At 42.1% G+C, this 22,723-nt stretch overlaps 1 protein-coding gene across 1 annotated transcript in view; it reads left to right on the top strand.

The window, feature by feature from the left end:
- Positions 1 to 12,694: 12,694 nt before the first annotated feature.
- Positions 12,695 to 22,723, top strand: part of RAPGEF5 (Rap guanine nucleotide exchange factor 5) — a 62,791-nt gene continuing 52,762 nt past the window's right edge. The window contains exon 1 of the mRNA XM_063123957.1: positions 12,695 to 13,082. Coding sequence (XP_062980027.1) covers positions 12,791 to 13,082 — 292 coding nt within the window. The 5' untranslated portion in view covers positions 12,695 to 12,790. The remainder of the gene's footprint in view (positions 13,083 to 22,723) is intronic.

Here is a 22,723-nt window from a genome sequence, read left to right as displayed (position 1 = left end):
GGTTACAAGAAAAGAGAATGAAATGCAAATACAAGATTAATTAAAAGAATTGCAGTTGCCAAAGCAGGTATTACAAACTTATCTAATAAAATAACAGCTTGAGCTTCTACCATCATTATGACTCCTCCTTATCCGCTTCTGTTTACTACTTGTGGTTTAAAGCTTAAGTAAAACACATTCAACTATACTAAAACATAGTAGTTAACCCTCCCTATTCTTCTTCCTGCACACTATTTGAATCTAAAAGCTATGTTGAAGCATTACTAAGTTCCTCTAGGCATGTGAAGAATAAAAGCAGAAATTAGAGTGAAAGAGAAAAACCAAGACTTGGAAATAACTCCAAGTTCCAAGCTCAGAAATAACTCCAAGTCCTAAAGTCTAGAAATACTCTAAGATACAACTTCAGAAAATGCTCTCAAAGTCTAAAAGCATAAAGAGATTCGTAGTTACCCAAATCCTTGGGTCCGTTAATCCAAAAGTCAGAGGTGAAGACAAGGAGAAGGAAAAATAAAAATAAAAAATCGACCTTGCAGCCTTTGCTACCTGTGCTTTCATACACTTGTTTTGGCCAAAGGTGGAAGTCCCAATGAGTGATGAGACCACCATCTCCCAATCACAAATGGCATGAATAAGTGATTAGACCACCCATTCACCAATTAGAAGTTAGATGTCTCCCCTTCCCCAATATCTCACGTGTTATACCCTATATGGGCGTATTATCTTGATTGGCCTATTTCTGTCTAGCATATCCTCTTTGAACTCACGTTCCTCTTCGGACATATTTGGTCATATCCTCCCAAACACCTCCTCCCAAGTGTCACGTTTGCTCAGTATTATGACTTTCCATGCTCAACTTCGAGTGAGGACATTCTCTTATGAGCAAGTGCACACCACGAGATGTCAAAACAGTTTTTTTCTTCCTAGTGGACGTCTGAGCATGTTCAGTTCTCTCATTCAGCTTGCTCACACACTCTCCTGGCACACTGTGGCCTTGAATGTGCTCTGAGAAGTCGCTTGTAAAGTCCACTGTGGGTTTCCCCCCCTTCCTTTTCTTCTAAGACAGTCTTGCAAGTCTTAGCTAGAGTATTAGTTAATGGTATAAAATGAATTAGCATAGAATCAGACTTCAAGGTCTTCATGCCCATGGCTCAGGGGACTGGAATATACCTCTGGGGGTCTTTCAGATATGAATCTGGGGTCTTTTAGGGGATCTTCTTGTAAATCTCCCCAAAACCCTCACTCAAGCCATTACACCATTCCAGATCAAATCATCCATATTTAATCTGAAGCAGCCTTCTTTATGCAGCATAATTTAACCATTTTAGCACCAGATTAATACCCATGACTGTACTGGGTTCACAATTGGATTCTGGCTCTAAAGCCCTAGCGCCCCCAGTAGCACTGGGCTAAGACCCGACACCATTAGGAAACGTTATTGTGTTTGGGGCTATCTAGCACAGTAAAAAGGTGAGGAAGGGAGACGTGATAAAGTTGTATTGAATTTGGAGAAATTAGATAGATGTTTATCTCATTATATTAGAACCTGGGGTGATCCAGAGAAATGACATGGTGGGAGTTTCGGGTCAAATAAAAGAAAGTACGTCACACAGCACATAGTTAAATTATGGAATTTGCTACCGCAAGATGTGATGGCCACCAACTTGGATGGCCTTAAAAGGGGATTAGATAACTTAATAGAGGGTAAGGCTATCAATGCCTTCTATATATTATGTCCTTTATCAGAGATAGCATCCCTCCTAATATAAGTTACTGCGGAACATGAATGGGGGAGGGTGCTGTTGCACTTATGTCCTAATTGTGGGTTTCCCATTGGTATTTGGTTGGCCACTGTGGGAACAAAATGCTCGCATAATAGGCCTTTGGTCTGATCCAGCAGGGCTCTTATGTTATGTAAAGGAATCACAACTGCACATTTATTGATATATGCAATGGTAATTGGGAAAGGACCTTGCTATCAGTGCTATAACCTGGACTGAAGTTAATAAAGTAATTGTATTTTTACATTAGGCTATTTTTACATTAGGCATTTTTAGAGCATGTTTTCATTTGAAAGGCAATCTAGTAGAGTTTATTGATACTGGAATTGCTAACATAGGCCTTATGCAATAGCAATATTTTCATTTTTAGAATGTACCTTAAGCCTGGGCCAGCTGCAGTATAATTGTTTTCTAAGCAGTTTATCATGAAAAATGAGTCTTTGTCCTGTAGACAGTTGGAAAGCAAAGTCCAGGCGGTGGGTGAGTCTCACAGAGTTAATGTGTACATCATATAAGTCTGCCTTAAGGTACCGCCTTAAGCAAGTATAATTGGACATATGTGAGACTGACGTTAATGAGGCCTATTTCCCAGTAAATGTGTTTGGATCTCACTACTTACATCAGCCTTCCCCAACCTGGGGGAGCTCTAGAGAAAGGAGACCTCACATTCTCTAACACAGCCTTCCCCAACACATCCTCAAGATGTTTTTGGCTACAGGTTCCAGCTTGCAATGCTATTGGCCATCCAACACATCTGGAAGACACCTATTTGGAAGGATGCTGATTTTTGTAACTCATTTATATAACCCATCGACACAAACTAACCTATGATGGTTTATTTTCTGAAACAACCCATGATGGGTTAGTGTGTTGTCTGTGGGATGTTTCCTCCCCAATGGTGGGTTATTTTCCCAAAGAAGAACCCACAGTCTGCAGTAATGGTGGGATAGCATGTTCTCTGTCATGCAGCGTGAGCTACAGAGGTCACCTAGAGAGCCGCCACTCTGCTCTTCTCACGTGATCTCTATTCCCGCCACAAAGGAAGCTGGGATATCTGCCTGGCTGGGTAGAAGGACTATAAGAGAAGTAGGCTGAGGTGTGTCTGGGTGAAATAAACTACTCTGTTTAGCTTGTTTGCCTGATTGTCTTGACTGGAGCACAGTAGGTTGTTTGCATAATCACCTACCCAGCATAGCTTGCCACCCACTGTAGGATAGCGTGACATGTGAACCCAGCCTCAGTAGTTGAGTCTGAGTTAGGTAAGTCAGCATCATTAGCCCCCATATTGCAGATGCAGGGGGCAAATGAGGCTTGCCTAAGTATGCCTTAGTGAGTTAATGGCAAAGGAAGACTCAAATCAGGGACTTTCGGACTTTTTAGATCAGTCGCATGGGGAATTTCTACATGAGGCTTTTATCAAGGTTTTACTGGGGGGCTTTTGCCTCCAGATTCTTTGAAGGATTAAGATCGGCTCTTTTACACATGCTTTTTTCCAGGGGATTTCTTACTCTGCTTTTCTGTATGTTTCATTATACAACCACTAGAGGGCACTGTGGTATAGCAGAATTGCGCAATTACACAGTAAGTTTAATGGAACCGATCAGGATATACCAGACTTTCTCCATTAAGAAGGGGGAAAATGCAATAATGACTGCAAAGCACAGGAGAGACCCTGGTGGATGTTGTCATCGTATAAAAGACCCTCAAACTAGTGTGAGTGAGCAGTCTTGAGCACAATTAAAGCCTCATGTAGAAAGGCTCTTAGACAACTTCACTTCACTGGTTAGGCAAGGTGGAAGCTAATGGAATGAAAGCAGTGTGGATTTGTGGATCAATTCCAGCCCTTCTGGCATTCTCCCCATCCACCTTTATTTATGGACCCAAATCCTATATTTATGTCGTAATAATAGTTAATAAAGAGGAATTACAGTTGGACGTCGTGGCTTCTGGAAGAAAAGCTTGTTGTAGTGCAGTTTTAGTATACTTTTGTATTAGTATAGAGCATCTTTCCCCAGCCTGGTGGCTTTCAGATGTTTTGGACTACAAAACAGTTCTAGTCAACCTGGCCAACTGACAAGGGAGCATGAGAGTTATAATCCAAAATGTCTGGAGGGCACCAGTTTGGGGAAGTTTGGTATAAATGATATAGCTTCTGTCCTTTGTTCCATTTAAAAGGATTTTACTAACAATACATTTATTATAAAGTAACCATCTAGATAACACCAGCATTTTGGGGAAAGAACTTGGTGTGTGAATTATCTCATTTGATCTTGTATTTTGTTTTTAAAAAATCCTGACAACAGAGCATTTTTTATTTAAGATAAGCAAGATTTTCTTGCCTTGATATCATTTTGATAAATGTTGATATGTCATAATATCTGGGGTTTGCTAAGGTAGGATGAGGACTTTTTATTGTACAGATGTGTGATTATCATGAAGTTCTAGTTTTATATATCCTGCAGTTAAGCATTAATGGACTTGAGAAAGTGTTTGTTTTGCAAGACAGAAACTTACATATTTCATCACAAAGTTTTTCCACCACGACCCTTGCCAGTACCTTCCTTAAGAAAAGGATATTTGCAACTGGGCAGTAGTTGTCCTATACCATTGAATCCAGAGTGGGCTTCTTTGGGAATGCTTGCACTGCTGCCTCCTTAAGGACAGTAGGGACCATCCCTTGCAAAAGAGAAGCATTCACCACACCCTGGACCCACCCAGTCAAACCCCCTCAGCTAGCTTTTATTAGTCAGGAGGGACAAGGGTTGTCGTTGAACTGTGGGTTGCTGTTGAACTATGGGCTGTTCTGTTATCCGAACCCAGCTGCACTAACAAACCATGATTTGTTAACCACAAATGAGCCATGAAGAGAAGCCATGGTTTGTTGTTGATTTGTGAACTGTGAGTTGTTTGTGATTAACAAACCATGGTTTATTAGCATGGCTGGGTTCACACAACACAACAAGCTAAAGTTCAATGACAACCCACACTCAGTCCAAAGTGTGGCTTGTCATATTGTGTGAACCCAGTCACTCCCTATATGATGGCCTTGAGATGTGTTGGACTACTACTCCCACCTTCCCAAACCAGCAAGGCTAATGGGCATGATGGCTGAGGATGTTGGGAGTTGTAGTACAACATATATTGAGTGCACCAGATTGGGAAAGGCTTCCCTAACATAATCTAGATATGAAGTGTATTGCTAGTCATCTCATATGTAAGGTTTTCTGGAAACAAGTAAATAGCATGACAGAGACCCTGTTCAGATGGCATTCTAAGCCACAGTGGTTAAGTATTCTGAGCTAAACATGATGGCTTAATGTGTCATGTGAACCATGACTTAGCGTGTCCTGTGAAACCGTGACTACATAACCACGGTTTAAACACGCTCACTAACCATTTGCTGCAAAAAGGTTAGTGGCCTAACCATGGCTTAGCATGTCATCTGAACAGGCTCACTGTAGCTGTCCTGTTAGCTGATGATGAGAGACATCCATCTGTAGCATGACTATAACAGGTACATTTTTGCAGAACATCCTCATTGAGATAGTCTGTCAACCCCACTTATATCCAGGCTAAAAATACAACAAATTCTATTCCATTGGTGTCTCTTTCCCAGTGTTGTTGTTGTTTTTTACTAGGTAGTTACTGCTTGCTTCACAGATGCTTATATTTATTTTCACCATTCATTTATTTCATTTTTGTCACCCATGGTCCCAACATTAATCTTTATGTTTTTACTGTATATGTAAAAACCTCCTTCAGCATGTTTCCCCCCTTGACATGTGTGCAGTTGTACCCATGTACCTATATGTGTACCAATAAATGTGAAGTAGTGTGCCAAAGGAAAGGTGGGGCACATGTACCAACCCGGACCTTAAGATCATCTACAGGGGCCCTTCTCCGTGAGCCCCTGCCAAAGGAAGTGAGGCAGGTGGCTACCAGGAGGAGGGCTTTCTCCGCTGTGGCACCCCGGTTGTGGAACGAGCTCCCCAGAGAGGTCCGCCTGGCGCCTACACTGTACTGCTTTCGTCGCCAGCTGAAGACCTTTTTATTCACTCAGTATTTTAACACTTAATTTTAACTTAAATTTAAATTTTACTGTTTTAACTCTGGATTTTAATCTTATATCAGCTTTGCTGTGTGGTTTTATCCTGGTTGCGCTTTTTATACTGTATTTCGTAATTGTGTTTTAACCTGTTGGGTGTTTTACTGTGGTTTTAATTTTTGTGAACCGCCCAGAGAGCTTCGGCTATTGGGCGGTATAAAAATGTAATAAATAAATAAATAAATAAAGATAAATTTGAGGGCAGCATTATGAAGTAGATGAATTTAACTTCTGCAAAGGAAAATAAATTGCCTGCCTGTGAGTGAATGGATCCCTTGGTATTTCTCAAATTCAGCATGAAAACTAAAGATCCAAGTAATGGAAAAGAGGAGGTGGGACAGTAGCTGGAACAGGGATATTCCTATCCACAGTAATATGTGCACTGGTAACTTCCTGATTAGGCTACTACAATGCACTCTACATGGGGCTGCCCTTGAAGATGACTCGGAAATTGCAGCTAGTGCAAAATGCAGCAGCCAGATTGCTGATTGGACCATCTCATAGAGACCATATAACACTGTTCTTAAAGGAATTGCACTAGCTGCTAATACATCTCCGGCCAGAATTCAAGGTGTTGGTAACGACGTTTAAAGCACTAAATGGCTTGGGACCTCGATACTTGAGTGAGCGCCTCTCCCTATATCTGCCTGCTCAAGACCTAAGATCTGTCAAAGCCATTCTCTGTGCTCCACCAATGCGAGATATATGCTGTGGTGGGTCATGGGAGAGGGCTTTCTCTGTTGTGGCACCCCGGCTGTGGAATGCCCTCCCCCTGGAGGCCCAACTGGTGCTGGCACTGGCTTCATTTCGGTGTCAGGTTAAGTCCATGAAGCTTACTTGGTGACTTTGGCCTAATCACTCACTCTCCAACCTTACAGTGTTGTTGTGAGGATAAAACAGAAAGGAGGAAGATCATAAGCTGTTTTGAGCTCCTTGCAAGAGGGGAAAATGCAGGATATAAATGTAATAATAATTATGCAAAACTGCCAGCATGCACAGGTTGGTTAACAAGTTAGTACTTTGTTAATAACCCTGCGATCATACAAACCGGGGCATAGAACCAGTTCCCATGATCAAACAAGCTACGGTGGCTTGTTGCAAGCTGTGGCGCGATTTGCATAATCAGTGTCCGAACCCAGGTGGCATTGATTCTTGGAGCTATTGTAGGGTTATTTGAGAGTTATTTAACACTCCAAAAAGCCATGCTGCTTGGTTCAGATGACCTAATAATCTGTGGCAGGGCAGTGATTATACAAAGTACACCCAGCATGCACCTCAGCTCACAACAAGCCACTATGGATGGTTGTGATTTTGTGAACCAAATTGTAGTGTGCCTGATCACTCCTCTTTGCTTTTATATGCTATTGGTACCTTCAAAACCTGCTGGCATGCTTTTCTGAATATATGCTTTGCCTTATCGCTCAAGGTCATGCCCTGCTACCAGCATCAAATTGTGGGAAGATAGGAAAGCAGATCAGTACTACATGCATCAGCACTATTTAGCTGTGCTGCGTCAGTTTTAGCAAATGCAGCTGTGAAAACAAAAGTTTCCTATTCTGCATGGCCTTATACTAAAGGTATTTAATTTGTTAACGAATACAATGTACAGCCTATATACTTCTGAACATTTTGCTCTGCCGCCTCTCATTACAAAGAGTTCCTTTTTGCATTTTCAAATCACTTCTCATAATTCAAAAAGTTGATATAGTGGCTTGCATAGTTTGAACATCTCGTTTAGTTAATGTGGTCTATTTGAACTAGGTTTTTATATTGCTTTTGTTCTTGGCAAAGTCAGATTCTCTCTTAAACTGCCCTTCTAGCTCACAGGTTATTTCACTGATACTTTGATATAATAGAAAATATTTTTGTTTAATTGGTCAGTGATAATCTTTGTAGGAATTTAGTATTTATATTTATATGCTATTTTCATGATTCTTGTATCGTAGGCAAAAATCACATGCCTTCAATAAGTAGCTATTTTTCTCCGCTACGGTTTCTTCTTGACCTGTATCTTCAGTTAGTTAAAGGAGACTTGCACAAGTTAAAACCTGCTCTGTAAAGAGTTCTCGGGTGCAGTCCTATGGGTTGCTCCCTTGCCAGATGGAAGCCTTTGAATTCGGAAGCTTCCATGTATCCATTGCCCTGCTGGCCTGCATCCAGCAGAGTGGGAGGAATGGAGGAAGAAAACTTCACCTCCTTGTTCTCTGATTGCTCAGTTTTTCATTACGTGGGCTTTTATTGCTTCCAAGAGGGAAGGAAGGAGGCTGGAAGAGGCTCGGGATAGTTCGTATTCTGGCCTCTACAGTCTCCTCCCCTTCCTGTCCACCAGAATGCCCCTTTGGTTTATTTATTTATTTATTAATTAATTACATTTCTATACCGCCCAACAGCCGGAGCTCTCTGGGCGGTTCATGAAAATTAAAAACATTCAAAGTATAAAACAACAGTATAAAACCATAATATAAAATACAATATAAAAGCTCAACCAGATAAAAACAGCAGCAATGCAAAAATACAAATTTAAAACACCAAGTTAAAATTTATTTATAGACTGTTAAAATGCTGGGAGAATAAAAAGGTCTTCACCTGCGTCTAAAAGCATATAATGTAGGTGCCAAGTGAACCTCCTTAGGGAGCTCATTCCACAGCCGGGGTGCCACAGCAGAGAAGGCCCTCCTCCTGGTAGCCACCTGCCTCACTTCCTTTGGCAGGGGCTTGCGGAGAAGGACCCCTGAGGATGACCTTAGGGTCTGGGCAGGTACATATGGGAGGAGGCGTTCCTTCAGATAACCTGGCCCCAAGCCGTTTAGGGCTTTAAATGTTAATACCAGCACTTTGAATCAGGCCCGGACCTGGACTGGCAGCCAATGAAGCTGGAAAAGGACTGGTGTAATGTGGTCTCGTCGGCCAGTCCCTGTTAGTAACCGTGCTGCCCTGTTTTGTACCAGTTGAAGTTTCCGGACCGTTTTCAAAGGCAGCCCCACGTATAACACATTGCAGTAATCCAAACAAGAGGTTATCAGAGCTAGGCTATTTCTGTCCAGATAAGGGAGCAGTTGGTATATCAGCCTAAGCTGATGAAAGGTGCTCTTTGCCACTGAGTTCACCTGTGCCTCAAGTGACAGTTCTGGATCCAAGAGCACCCCCAAACTATGGACCCGATCCTTCAGGGGGAGTGCAACCCCGTCCAGGACAGGGCAAACATCACCTCACCGGACAGATGAACCACCTGTTAACAGTACCTCCGTCTTGTGTGGATTGAGTTTCAGTTTATTAGCCCTCATCCAGTCCATTACCGTGCCCAGGCACTGGTTCAGAACAGCCACTGCCTCACCTGGGTTTGATGAAAAGGAAAGGTAGAGCTGGGTATCATCCGCATATTGATGACACCTCAGTCCACATCTCCGGATAACCTCCCCCAACGGTTTCATGTATATGTTAAACAGCATAGGGGATAAGATAGAGCCCTGCGGAACCCCATGGCTTAGGAGCCACGGCACTGAGCAATAATCCCCCAGCACCACCTTCTGGAATCGACCATCCAAGTAGGAGCGGAACCACTGCAATGCAGTACCTCCAACTCCCAGCTCAGACAACCTATCCAGAAGGATACCATGGTCGATGGTATCGAAGGCCGCTGAGAGGTCCAGGAGAACCAACAGGGTCGCACTCCCCCTGTTTCTCTCCTGACAGAGGTCATCCCACAGGGCGACCAAGGCAGTTTCCGTTCCAAAACCAGGCCTGAAACCCGATTGAAATGGATCTAGATAATCCATTTCATTCAAGAGTGCCTGGAGTTGTCCTGCAACCACCCACTCAAGCACCTTGCCCAGAAAGGGGATATTAGCCACCGGCCTGTAGTTGTTAACATCCTCCGGGTCCAGGTTAGGCTTCTTCAGGAGTGGTCTAATTACTGCCTCTTTTAAAGAGGCCGGCACCACTCCCTCTCTCAAGGAGGCATTTACAACCTCCTGGACCCAGCCGGCGATCCCCTCCTTATTTGATGTAATGAGCCACGAGGGGCAAGGGTCAAGCACACAGGTGGTCGACTGGACTTGGCCAAGCACCTTGTCCACATCCTCGGGCCTCAATAACTGAAACTCATCCAATAAAACTGAACCGGACGGCGCTCTGAACACCTCTACTAGTGGAGCTGCATTAAGTGTGGTGTCCAATTCATGATGAATCTGAGCGACTTTATCTTCAAAGTGCTGTGCAAATTTGTCACAGCGTGCTACCAAGGGTTCCATCATCTCTCACCCTGGCCCAGAGTGTAACAGGCCACGAACCACATGGAAAAGCTCCGCCGGATGACACTGAGAAGACGCAATGCTGGTGGAAAAGAACTGTCTCTTTGCCACCCTCACCGCCACAGAGTAGGCTCGATAATGAGCTCTAACCCGTGTTCGATCAGACCCAGCACGAGTTTTCCTCCACCTGCGTTCTAGCCGTCTCCCCTCTTGCTTCATCGCCCTCAGCTCAGGTGTATACCAAGGAGCTGACCGGGCTCTGCTCAGAGGGAGAGGGCGCTTGGGCGCGATCGTGTCAACCGCCCGAGTCATCTCTGCATTCCACAGAGCGACCTGGGCTTCGACAGGAGCACCGGCCATACCAGCAGGAAAATCCCCCAGAGCCCTCTGGAATCCATCGGAGTCCATTAGCCTCCGGGGGCAGACCATTTTAATAGGCCCCCCACCCTTGCAGAGGGGAAAGGCCGCCAAAAGTCTAAACCTCAATAGAAAGTGATCTGACCATGACAAGGGGGTAGATGTTAATTCCCCCATTTTCAGATCCCCATCCTCCTGCCCAGTTGAGAAAACCAAGTCAAGTGTGTGTCCCTTTGCATGTTGCCAGCCAGTGCAGTTCTTTCTGCGCCAGCTGCGAGGGGGTGGGGAGAGGGGTGAATCTCTGACTCCCCCTTTTGAGGTCAGAACACTGACTTATTTAAAAAATTGGAGGTTCAATAGCTAGTATCAGAGAGGAGTAATATCAAAACATATTTTGGTATATTATAATGCTGTGCCTATAAGTGTGTGTATACTTATAAAAAAATAAATTGAGAAAGCTATGTGTAGAAACTTCTTTTAACTGAATAATTTTAGGTTATAGCCTATGCTTATCTCATTATTTTATGACTGCGCTGTAAATTGTAGGCAACAAAAGCATATACCGTGAAATGGAAGATTACAATTATGCATCAGTATTCCTGCAACATGATGTCTCGCTAATGTCCCCAGGGAATTTTTCAACAAATACTCTATGTTAATTGGCTCAGTACTTGTATGTCTGACATGGCAAAATATTAATAATTGCACAGTATATGTGCAGGTGTGTGTGTGTATAAAATACATACATATATACATACATAATACATATTTGATCCTGGATTTGAAAGCTCTTTAGAGCAAGACCATATCTTTATCCAGGTTCTTCTGGTGTCTAACAGAGCGTAGTTCTTGCTCATTCATTTCTGAATTCCTTCATGCCATTAAGATATAATGGAACAGAAAAGGGTTCACTGTCAAATGATTGCTTTGTAATATTGCCATTCCCATCTAATATAATTTTCTGATGCACAAGGCCAGTTTAATTCTATAATACCAGTTTGACACTATCCATTGTTTGTATCATTTCAGTGTATACAAAGAAACATCTTGCACATTAACCAGTAAAATTGTAATCCAAATTAGTGTTAAGTACTTGACTTAATTAAAATAGCATTAGACTATATGGGTTTTGCCAGGCCTCTTGCCCCACTGGGGTTCTTCTAGGAGGCTCAAGGAAGGAACTAATGAGAGCTCTTCATCAGTTGGTATGTTTTAGTGTAGACTGTTCAGTTAATAACCTTTGCACTGCATAGTCATCCCTCTGAGATAGCTGGTATAAGCTATAATGTGCACAAAAAGTCATGTTCAGTTCCTTCTAGTTTAGAGAACTTGGAATTGGGGGGTGGGGGAAGGGAGTCAGTAGATAAAGCTGTGAAAGTCCAAGCATCAGCTTTGCAAAGAATATCGTTTTTTGTATATTTTGTCCCAAAACTTTAATAGGTTTTGTTTTCTAATGTTAATTGTAGATGATGTGAGCTTTCATTACAAGAAACAATATCATACTTTTCTGACTTCTTTCATTGTCTGCCACCAAGAATGTGAATAGCTTAATAGAATGGTATGTTTTGTGTTTGTGTAGCAGGTATGCTCTGTTGAAATGCTGTAAAGTACTCTTTGACAGTTGTAATTTCCTTGGCAATTTCAGTTTGATGTGTTTAGTCACTAGCTAAATAAACAGATCAGCAAGAGCAGAGCCTGATATATATGAAGCAGTAACAGTTAATAACAATACAACTCCTGTTTCTACTATTAATTCCCCCTCTTTTTTCATTTATGCTTTTATAGTTACAGCATGCTCATGCCCTCTCTGTGCCTCTGGGAAAGGAGAGATCTGCTCAAATTGTGGTGCATTGTGAATTTTCAGAATGTAAATCAAGGGCAGCGGCGGCTGCGTACGGCAGCCTTGATAGAGAGAAAATGTAGCTCTAATCAAGGCTTTCTCCCCACCCCTTTCCTTTCCTCAGTCCCTGGAGGTTTTACTCATTTTTCTCTTTTCTTTGTTGTTTGCCCCCCACTCCAAATTAAAGCTGGATGATGAAGTGACTACTATTCAAGTGAAGCAACTGGACCAAGATGTGCTGGTGCTTAGGAAAGTGTCGTCACATAGCCCAGCCCCCGCATCAGGGAGTGCCGAGAGTGATTGGAGGTAAGAGTTTTTTCCTCGGGTGCTCAGCCACAGCTACACACACAAGCTGACTGCATTGCTCTCAGCAGCCAGATGAACTCAGTTACCAGCAACAGAAACGCGAAGGCAAGACACAGCAGCATGTAGGGAATGCCTTTGTTATTTGCTCTACGCTATGGGAACTTCCAGGCTGAGGATCTTTGACCCCCATGTAGAGAGGAAGGATTCTGCCTTGTTTCTAGGCAGGGAACTGCCTTTGCCCACGTTCGATGTGCCTTATTTTAAATACATTGATGAAGAGGATGAGGAGGATGAATGGAGCAGCCGTTCTCAGTCTTCAACCGAGGATGACTCTGTGGACTCTCTCCTTTCTGACAGATATGTGGTGGTATCTGGGACACCAGAGAAGATTTTGGAGCACCTCCTGAATGACTTACACCTGGAAGAGGTACAGGACAAAGAGACAGGTAAATTGCGACTGCACCCTCTCCTGAAAAGCAGCTCTCTGGGGCCACTGGTGCTCTTAGCAAACTGTGCAAATATTTTACGGTATGGCATTTTCACTTTAAGATGATTATAGTTGTGTAGTATTACTGTTTTGTGTGTGTTTCATGTAAATGGATGCTTGATCATCTTAAGGTAATGTGTCATTTATATATGACAATAGGAGGTCAAACCTTGAAAATAAGTTACCTTTAAAAAAAACAGTCATTCATGCTAACGTTTTCAGCAGCTCAATATATAAGACTCGCACAATTGAAGGGAATGGTGTGTGATAAAGTAATATGCAGGAGGTAGTAAGATGAGGCATACAGCTGCAGGGGTAATATGTCAGCAGTTATTTAAAGTATTCAACATCTTATTGTTTTAGCACCAACTTCTGTTTCTTATTCCCCCCCCCCCAATTAATATCTTACCTACTGCATCCATAGCACATGCTATAGTGTATAGAACACAATGCTAATTAACCCTCTTCTGTACTGTGATTCTCTGTAGCCTGAAACTATCACTATATTGATCTTCGTGTGCATATTATTTAGCAGGACATTTTCTTATAAATTCAATTTTTTCTCTCATCACAGTGTCTGTGCATTGGTAAAGCATTTGAAGGTGGCTTATAGACTTCCGTGATAGCACAATATGCAGTAATATAACCTTCTGTAGTACTTGGCTGTCTTTAACCAGGGATTGTAATTTTGTTCCATCCTGGAGCAATTATATTGATCAGGCTGCTTGACATGCAGACTATTTTTCAGCTTGATCTCCTGCCTTTAATGTACACTTTGCTGTCACCAAAGCTCCTTTGGTAGTTTATCAGGATCACCTTCAATTTATTTACAGTTTTAATTAAAGCAGTCTTGGGGCTATCTTTCAGAGTTTTCAGTATAATTGCAGAGCGGCTGTGAAATGTAGCAGGCTGGAAATGGAGTTGATAGGTTCTTTTTTATTGTTCTCAGTGGAGCTACAATGCACATTCTTAGTGCTCTTTTCCAAATGAGATTACTAAAAATAAACACATTTACAAGGATTAAGAGGATTAAAGCATAAATAACATCTGTGAATTCCTATAGCGGTCTTGAGCCAGGTTCTCTGGCCACAATACAGTAGAATATTGTTAGACACATGGCAGTTGTGCTTAACTGCACAATATAGTTTCCCTACATAATAAGCAAAAAGAAATACCAAGTATCTGATTTATTGTGCTGTCCATTGAGCTGCTTCTCTGTGACTGGAGATTAATATTTTGTGCAGAGAAAGCACTGCTGCCTGATTGCTGTGCTTCCTCAGGTATAATCATGATAATGCTGTGTGTAATTTTACTGGTGGCAAATCATAGGCTATATAATAGAGCTGGTTCATACCAGGATAGTCTTGGCTGTGCTGCATACAACCCATGGAGTTGGGGGAATCCTTTCTGAATACTTGTGTATTTAGGTTTTGAGCAATTGGTTAACAGCTAGATTGTTATCAGCTTTATTCATTCACCTTTAAATCCTATTGAACAAGGATAGACTCCCTGGTAATGTGGTGCATTATTCTCAGATGATTTTATTTCCTGAAAATAATATATCAATATAAGATTACCTGTCCAGTAGTTATTCTTTTATTCTGTTCTCCTCCCCATTTCTCAAACTTAAACATACCTGGCCATAATCATTTCATTTTTCCATACTATAGGTGAAAATGGCCATCTGAGCATGACTGGCAGAGATGATAATCTATTTAGTGGCTAGTTGATTTCCATCTATATTTTCCCACCCTTTTCACATCCCCTCAAAAGACCTCACATTGTCAATCCTGTCATATGAACAGTATGTTTCTAAGAACAATAAAAGAAGTGTAAGTTTACTTTTTAAAAAATTAAATCATATTTCTATTAAAGTGAGTGAAGTAGCCAAAGAAGTTGTCTTGAGATACGGTGAAGTATGAAAAACTGGAGACCGCATTTTGGTGGTGGTGGCGGTGGGACTGGTCACTGCAGTCCTTTTGTTGTTTCTGGAACCCGCAAAGCCTCCTCCAATACTGTTGAGAATTGATCCCATGAGATTCTATAAAGCTGCTCAGTAAATATAGGGCTACCTCCAAAGCCTTCTTAGGGACTTGCACAGTCTTCATCTGGCTTAAACAGGTTGATGGATCTAAGCAGTTAATTGATGGATTGGATGCATCCTCTTTAAAGGTGTTGTGTGGGATGCTTCAGGTCTGCTATGCCACCTGCCCTCAGCCAGGTCAGCACTGGTTGTTGCAACTCCCAGCTTCTTCTGGACTGCCAGTCATATGCTACTCCTGTGCTCACTTTCTGCTAATATTGCAGGAGCTGGTTGGGATTACTGATCATGTAGAACTGTTTCACCTCTACTGGTTTGAGTTTCACAGCCCATTGGCTTTTCTGGAAGCCAGATGATATTGTGGCAGCAATTCAACTCATTGGCCTGGTTCAGACAACACGCTAAACCATGCTGCTTAACCACAAAATGGTTAAAGGAATTCCCTTAACCATTTTGTGGTTAAGCAGCATGGTTTAGTGTGTTGTCTGAACCAGCCATTCTGTTGTTGCCCTGCTCACCTTGAAATTTGTCAGGATTTGCTTCGAGAAAGCATGCTCAAACATAGTGCACACTATTGCAAAACTAGCATATGGGAATTTCAATAAATTGGACCCAGAGCTGTGCCACTTGTTTGCCTTTGTGGGACCTTTGTGCCTTTTGTGGGCAGATTTTGACTCACCATTTACTTTAATGCACATCTGCAATGTTGTTTAAGCTCTGAACCAAACCTGTGCAACCCTTGTATTTGCCTTAATATTATGTGCACAGACAACCTGGCAATTCCAATAATTAATTAAGCTACCATATACTAAATCAAATAAATGGTCTATTTTGCCCAGTATTGATAGTGGCTCTCCAATGCCTCAGGCAAAAGCCTTTTGCAGCCCTGCCATCTGAAGTTTAACTATAAATGTCAGGGAACGGAAAGTAGGAATAAATATACAGTTCTCACAATAGAGGGATGTAAGAAGCGATATGGCTGCAAGAAAGGCAAATATTTCTTGCGATATGGCTGCAAGAAAGGCAAATGCTATTTTGGGCTGCATTAATAGAAGTATAGCTTCCAAATCACGTGAGGTACTGGTTCCTCTCTATTAGGCCCTGGTTAGGCCTCATCTAGAGTATTGCGTCCAGTTCTGGGCTCCACAATTCAAGAAGGACGCAGACAAGCTGGAGCGTGTTCAGAAGAGGGCAACCAGGATGATCAGAGGTCTAGAAACAAAGCCCTATGAAGAGAGACTGAAAGAACTGGGCATGTTTAGCCTGGAGAAGAGAAGATTGAGGGGAGACATGATAGCACTCTTCAAATACTTAAAAGGTGGTCACACAGAGGAGGGCCAGGATCTCTTCTCGATCCTCCCAGACTGCAGGACACGGAATAACGGGCTCAAGTTAAAGGAAGCCAGATTCCGGCTGGACATCAGGAAAAACTTCCTGACTGTTAGAGCAGTGCGACGGTGGAAGCAGCTACCTAGGGAGGTTGTGGGCTCTCCCACACTAGAGGCCTTCAAGAGGCAGCTGGACAACCATCTGTCAGGGATGCTTTAGGGTGGATTCCTGCATTGAGCAGGGGGTTGGACTCGATGGCCTTGTAGGCCCCTTCCAACTCTGCTATTCTATGATTCTATGAAGTGGGTTCCTACTGGGAGTTCTCCTGGAACCAATGCTTTTTAACTTGTCTATTTATGATCTGGAGTTAGGAGTGAGCAGTGGGGTGGTGAACTTTATGGATAATGCCAAATTAGTCAGAGAGATAAAAGAAGAAGAAAGTGAAGAAAGTGGAATAGATTTTTTTCTCCTACTCCCATAATACTAAAAACTGGAATCACCTATCAAAACTGAATGATGTGGGATTCAGGACAGAGAAAAGAAAATACTCCATACAGCACATAGTTACTATGGAATTCACTTCTTCAGGATGTGGTGATGGCCAACAATTTAGGTGGCTTTCAGAGGGGATTAGAAAAAATTAATGGAAGATAATGGCTACAGTTCATGATGGCTATATGTTGCCTCCCGAATCAGAGCAAGGATGCCTCTTTCTACAACAGAGTGGGAGGATGCTACTGCATTCATATTCTGTTATGGGTTTCTCGTAGGCATGTGGTTGGCCACTGTGGAAAACAAGATGATGGACTAGCTAGGCTTTCGGCCTGATCCAGCAGGACTCTTCTTATCTTACATTCTGTCACCTTCTGCATTCAAGTCATGTGCTCTACCCATGTATGACCTTTCTCCAGGATATGGATGTATAGCGTAAACAAAATGTTTTCAAAAGTTGCTGTGTCAGCATTGCAACTCTACTAATCGTACAGCAGATGTGTAGGGAGAAGGATAACTGTGTATTCAAAATATGGAGTTACCCCCTGTGGAGGACACAAGGAGCTGGCTGTGGCTAAGACAGCATTGGGTCCCTGTGAGGCCTTGTCTCAATATTTGGTATTTAGGGCAGTCCACTGTTTCTCTAAATGAATTATTAGGGGCACTCATTGGGCAAAATCCAATATAAGTCCTACTTAGAACAGACCCATTGAAATGAATGGGAACATGTGTTTTAATCATTATTCTATCACTACTAGAGCAGGTCTGCAGAACTGGGTGCCAGGAATTTCAAATATAATTCTTTGCACCCCATTTTTGCATATTTGTGCAAATATCTATGGGCTGCCCAACTAAGCCTATTAGAAGTGGGAATAGGGACAGGAGAATTCCACACTACTTATGCATTGCTTCTTCTTTGCCTGGACTCAGTCCCCCCCCCCATTCTGTTCCAGCCAGACAGCCATGCTGTGTAGCCCATATGTGCCTGATACCCTATAACTGGTGTGAAGTGCTAGAACAGTGAGTTTTGTGCATTGCATCTATGGTATTACCATATTTGGAATGCTGAGTAGAATTCTTTCTGGTGCATATTAAAAAGGATGTTGTAGAGCTGGAAAAAGAGCAGAAAATGCTATCCAAAATTATTAGAGGACTGGAACAACTGCTCTATGAAAAAAGCTATAACATTTAGGATTTAGAGGGGAAAGGCTGAGTAAGAGAGGACATGGTAGGAGATTATAAAATTATAACTAGTGTGGAGAAAGTGGATAGAGAGAGGATTTTCTCCCACTCTCATAATAGCCATAATCATTGGGGGCATCCAATGAAGCTGAATGATGGGAGATTCAGAACACACAAAGGAAGTTCTTCTTCACACAGCATATAGTTAAAGTACGGATTTTGCTGCCACAAGATGTAGCAATGACCACCAACTTAGATGGCTTTAAAAAATGATTAGACAAATACATGGAGGATAAGGCTACTAGTCTTTATTTCTTTATTTAACAACATTGATGTGCTGTTCCACATATAAACAGATTCCAGAGCTGTGAATAATAAAAGATAAAATGAATCAAATACAATATGAATAGTTATTTTAAAAACAGAGTACCAATAAAAACCTTGGCTTGTCAATCAGGGAAGGCTTATTGGATTAAAAATGTTTTTGGCAGGCGCCAGAAACAAAACAATGTTAGTGCCTGCCTGACATCTAGAGGCAGGGATTTCAACAGAAATGGAGCCACCACACCGAAGGCTCTCCTCCAGTTGGATTCCAACCATGCCATAGGACCATACAGAACAACCAGGAGGCACTCAGCTGAAGATTTTGGTGACTGGGGAGCTTGATAAGGGAGAAGGCATTCTCTCAAGTATCCTAGTCTCAACTTCTTTAGGGCTTTATATACTAGTAACAAATTTGGCCCAGTAGTGAATAGACAGCCAATGCATTTCCCTCAGCAAAGGAGTTACATGTTGGAAGGGGGATGCTCCTCACAAGAGCTGAGCTGAGCTGCTGCATACTATGCGAGCTGCAACTTCCGGACCAGCCCCACATAGAGCATGTTGCAGTAATCCAGTCCTGAGGTTAGTAATGCCTGTACCACTTTGGTCCAGGAGAAGCTGCTGCTGGCATATCATTCAAAGCTGGTAAAAGGCACTACAAGCCACCATGGCTACTTGGCTTGCAGCAACAGTGATGGATCTAGGAGTACCCCCAAATTATGGACCTGATCTTTCAAAGAGAGTACAACCCCATCCAGAACAGGCAGTAAGCCTATCTCCCAGACTCAGGAACTACTCACCCACAGGGCTTCAATCTTGCCAAGATCCAGCTTCAGTTTGTTGGCCCCCATCCAGCCCATTACTGAGTCTGGCCATTGGTCCAGAACTGCACAGCCTCACCTGATTCAGATGTTACAGGGAGATAGTGCTGTGGGTCATCAACATATTGATGGCACTTCCCTCCAAATCCTCTAATGACTGCTCCCAGCGGCTTCGTGTAGATGTTGAGCAATATTGGGGACAAAATGGTACCCTGCAGGAGAGGAATAATCAGCTGATGTTATTTTCTGAAATTGACCCTGCAGGTAAGACCTGAACCACTGTACACTGTAACATGTACATCCAGTGCCCAATCGACAGAGCTGATCCAGGAGGATAGCATGGTCAATGGTATCAAAAGCTGATGAGAGGTCAGCAGAATTAGCAGGGTTGTACTGCCCCATCCCTCTTTCAATAAAGATAAATCTATCAGGGCAACCAAGGCTGATTTGGTCCTGTAACCAGGTTGAAACCCAGACTGGAATGGGTCTAGATAGTATCCTCCAAGAGTGCCTGCAGTTGCTTCACCATGAATCCTCTGAAGCATCATCCCTAAAATGGGGTATTTACGACGGGGCAGTAGTTATGGTTCACAGTGGGTTTCTTCAGGATGATCCAACAAGCCTCTTCTTATGTTATGTGCTATTGCTGCTGAACTCTGCATGGAGTAGAGATTGTGGGTGGAAACAGAACAGAACAAAAACAGAGTCTAAAGTAAGATAAGGAGACAATGAATTCAGGGTACAGAAAGACTTGTGTAGTAGGAATTGTGGAATATTGGAGGTGAGAGTGCAGTGAGACCTATAGCAGTGCAGAGAGAAGAGTACTCTAAGTTGTAGAGAGCTAAAAAGAGTAACATGGTGTAGAGGCCTGTAGGATGAGTGGGAATATCTGAGAGAGAGGGATGCAACTCTATGTCTCTGCAGACTGGGAGAACAGAGCATGTTTTATAAAGTGGAGAGAGGGCCACTTCACATGGCTAACACAGCCCACAGTGGTTTGTAGTTTGTGCCGTTTTGAATATTCAAGCCACAGTGGTTGGTCACTGCAGCTTTTTGTGACATACGAACCCAGCGAGAATGGCTTATCCATGGGCTATTTTAGGGTTATGTGAAGGTTATTTATTTAAATCTCGCATAAGCTGCCTTTACTGGGTTCACACAACATGATCAGCCATATCTTGAATATCCTTGGACAATTAAGTAAGCGACATTGGGCTGCAGTGATCTTGCAAATGCCGTCATAGTATGCTATCAAAAGAGAATGAATCAAGGTGGGGGAGAGAACTGAGCTAAGATCGTAATAATGTTTTAACCCATTAATGGAGCAATGTGGCTCTCTTGGCGTGATGTGAGTTTCCCCCCTCCCCCAGCCCTACAAGCAAATGAAAGTTGAGATGAAATTCAGATTGCTGTTGTCAAGACAAGATGGAGGGATGATATATTGCATCTTCATTACCTTGGCCAGTTGCCTTGAAGCTATTCCTTCCTCTTATTAGAGCATTCCATTTGCAAGTTTTCAGGAATGAAGTTGCTATGAAGTAAGACAATGCAGGCCCCTGAGATATCCAACCTATTACTTTACTGGGACGTTGCAACTGCTCAAATAGTTGTTGAGAGCATTTACAACTGGCTCGCCCACTGAGAAATTCTTGATGTATGTACTAGCAAAATGCTTTTTTGCTTTGCTTTTTTTTTTTTTTACCCAGAACAAATTCCATTGACTTGCGGTAGTCATTTATACATTTTAACATTCCTTACTTGCCTGATACTCTAGATAGGAGTATGCTAAGCTACCTATGCCACAAATTGCAGGAGTGCTAATTTATTATTTGACTCATTGTATTTAAGAATACTACAGGATAGAAGTCCAGGATATAAGAATATTGAACTCACTATATTACAGAACAAATCCTTACTTTTAGTCAGAGAACAGAACCCAGTTACTGTGTTCATTGTACACATTCATTTCAGTGTTTCCAGTGTAGTCTAGGCTCAAAGGATTTTAGTACAAAGGTTTTCTTGTTTGTAATGTTTTCTGTGAATAATAAAAGAGTATATTCATCACCCTCCCACAGCATGTGAAGGATGGCAAAGTTAAAAAGCAGCACTCCTTTGCAATATGGGTATTAATCTTGAACCACAGCTTCCAGCCATTCTCTTTCTGTGAATTGTGTTCAAATGGTCCAAGCAACCACAACCTTAAAACTTTTTTGGAAGTATAGGTATTAAATTTAACTACTACTTTCCTGCTACTAGTCTCATCAATGCACTCAAAACCTACTCACTTCGAGGTGAGTAGAATAATAATTCATTTTTCGGTAAGAGGTCTATAAGGATGTTGGACATACTGGACTTTGTGAGATGTGAAAACTGGGGGAAATTGTCTGATTTTCATGCCTGGTTTCCATTTTGTCTTTGTTTTGATTAACACTCATCAATAGGAAATCTTTTCTCAGACTGCTCAGTGGGTCTAGGAAATGATAATTGAATACATAGCATGACAACTGTTATATAGGCTGTGTGTGACAGTTAATTGTTTAGCAGTCTAGAAAAAGGTGTGGAATTGTTAAGTGTTTGCATATGGAAACACCTGAGAATTAATTGGCACTTATTAGCATGTTTTTGGCATTTGTGGGAGAATGAACCTCCACATGATGTACCTTATCTGCATGTGGTATTTCATAGTAGTAGGGTTATGTGAGGGCTGTTTAACCCTCAAATAACTCACAGGGGCCAAGTTCGCACGACAGAGTGCATATTCAAAATGGCAGCCATATGTACGTAGCACACACTGCAGCTCAGCATGGGTTAAATAACCCCTACTGACCTTGCCGTGTTATGCATACCTGTTCATTTTCTTGTGCAGATTCGTCCTGCTTCTCTCTACCCGGGTTTAGCATTATGTTACTGGTCATATATAACACCATAACAGGTTAGAAGGGAACAGGGAGAAGGAGTGCATGGTTCTGTCTCCTAATTCCTAAATTAATGTTAACCATGCTATGGGTAAAGGCCTATCTTCTGTGAAAATAATTTAAAGGGAAGAGCTGCTGTAGCATTGTTGTTGAGAGCACAAGGTAAAAGATAGATGTTTACTCATGTCACATCTGGTTGCGAAGCAATTATAGTGTTATTAGGATTATCCACCGTTTTAGTAAAAATTTCAAAGCATTTAACAGGACTGAAATAAAACTATTAAAATATGTATTTTACTACTGACTACAAAAATAATTATATAGTAGTGCACAGAACCGCAAAACACTACAATAGCATATATAATCAACAGCATAAAAACGCATCCTCTACTAAAAATCCCAGGACAAAAGTAAGGTCTTAACTTGGCACGTAACTTTTTTTAAGCTCTAGGAGTGAGATTCAGAACCAGGGTGCCACCACAGAAAAGGTCCTGTTTCC

The sequence above is a fragment of the Elgaria multicarinata genome, chromosome 1, assembly GCF_023053635.1.
Source record: "Elgaria multicarinata webbii isolate HBS135686 ecotype San Diego chromosome 1, rElgMul1.1.pri, whole genome shotgun sequence".
Taxonomy (NCBI): domain Eukaryota; kingdom Metazoa; phylum Chordata; class Lepidosauria; order Squamata; family Anguidae; genus Elgaria; species Elgaria multicarinata.
The sequence above is the reverse complement of the archived record's forward strand: the minus strand, read 5'-3'. Positions and strand labels throughout refer to the sequence as shown.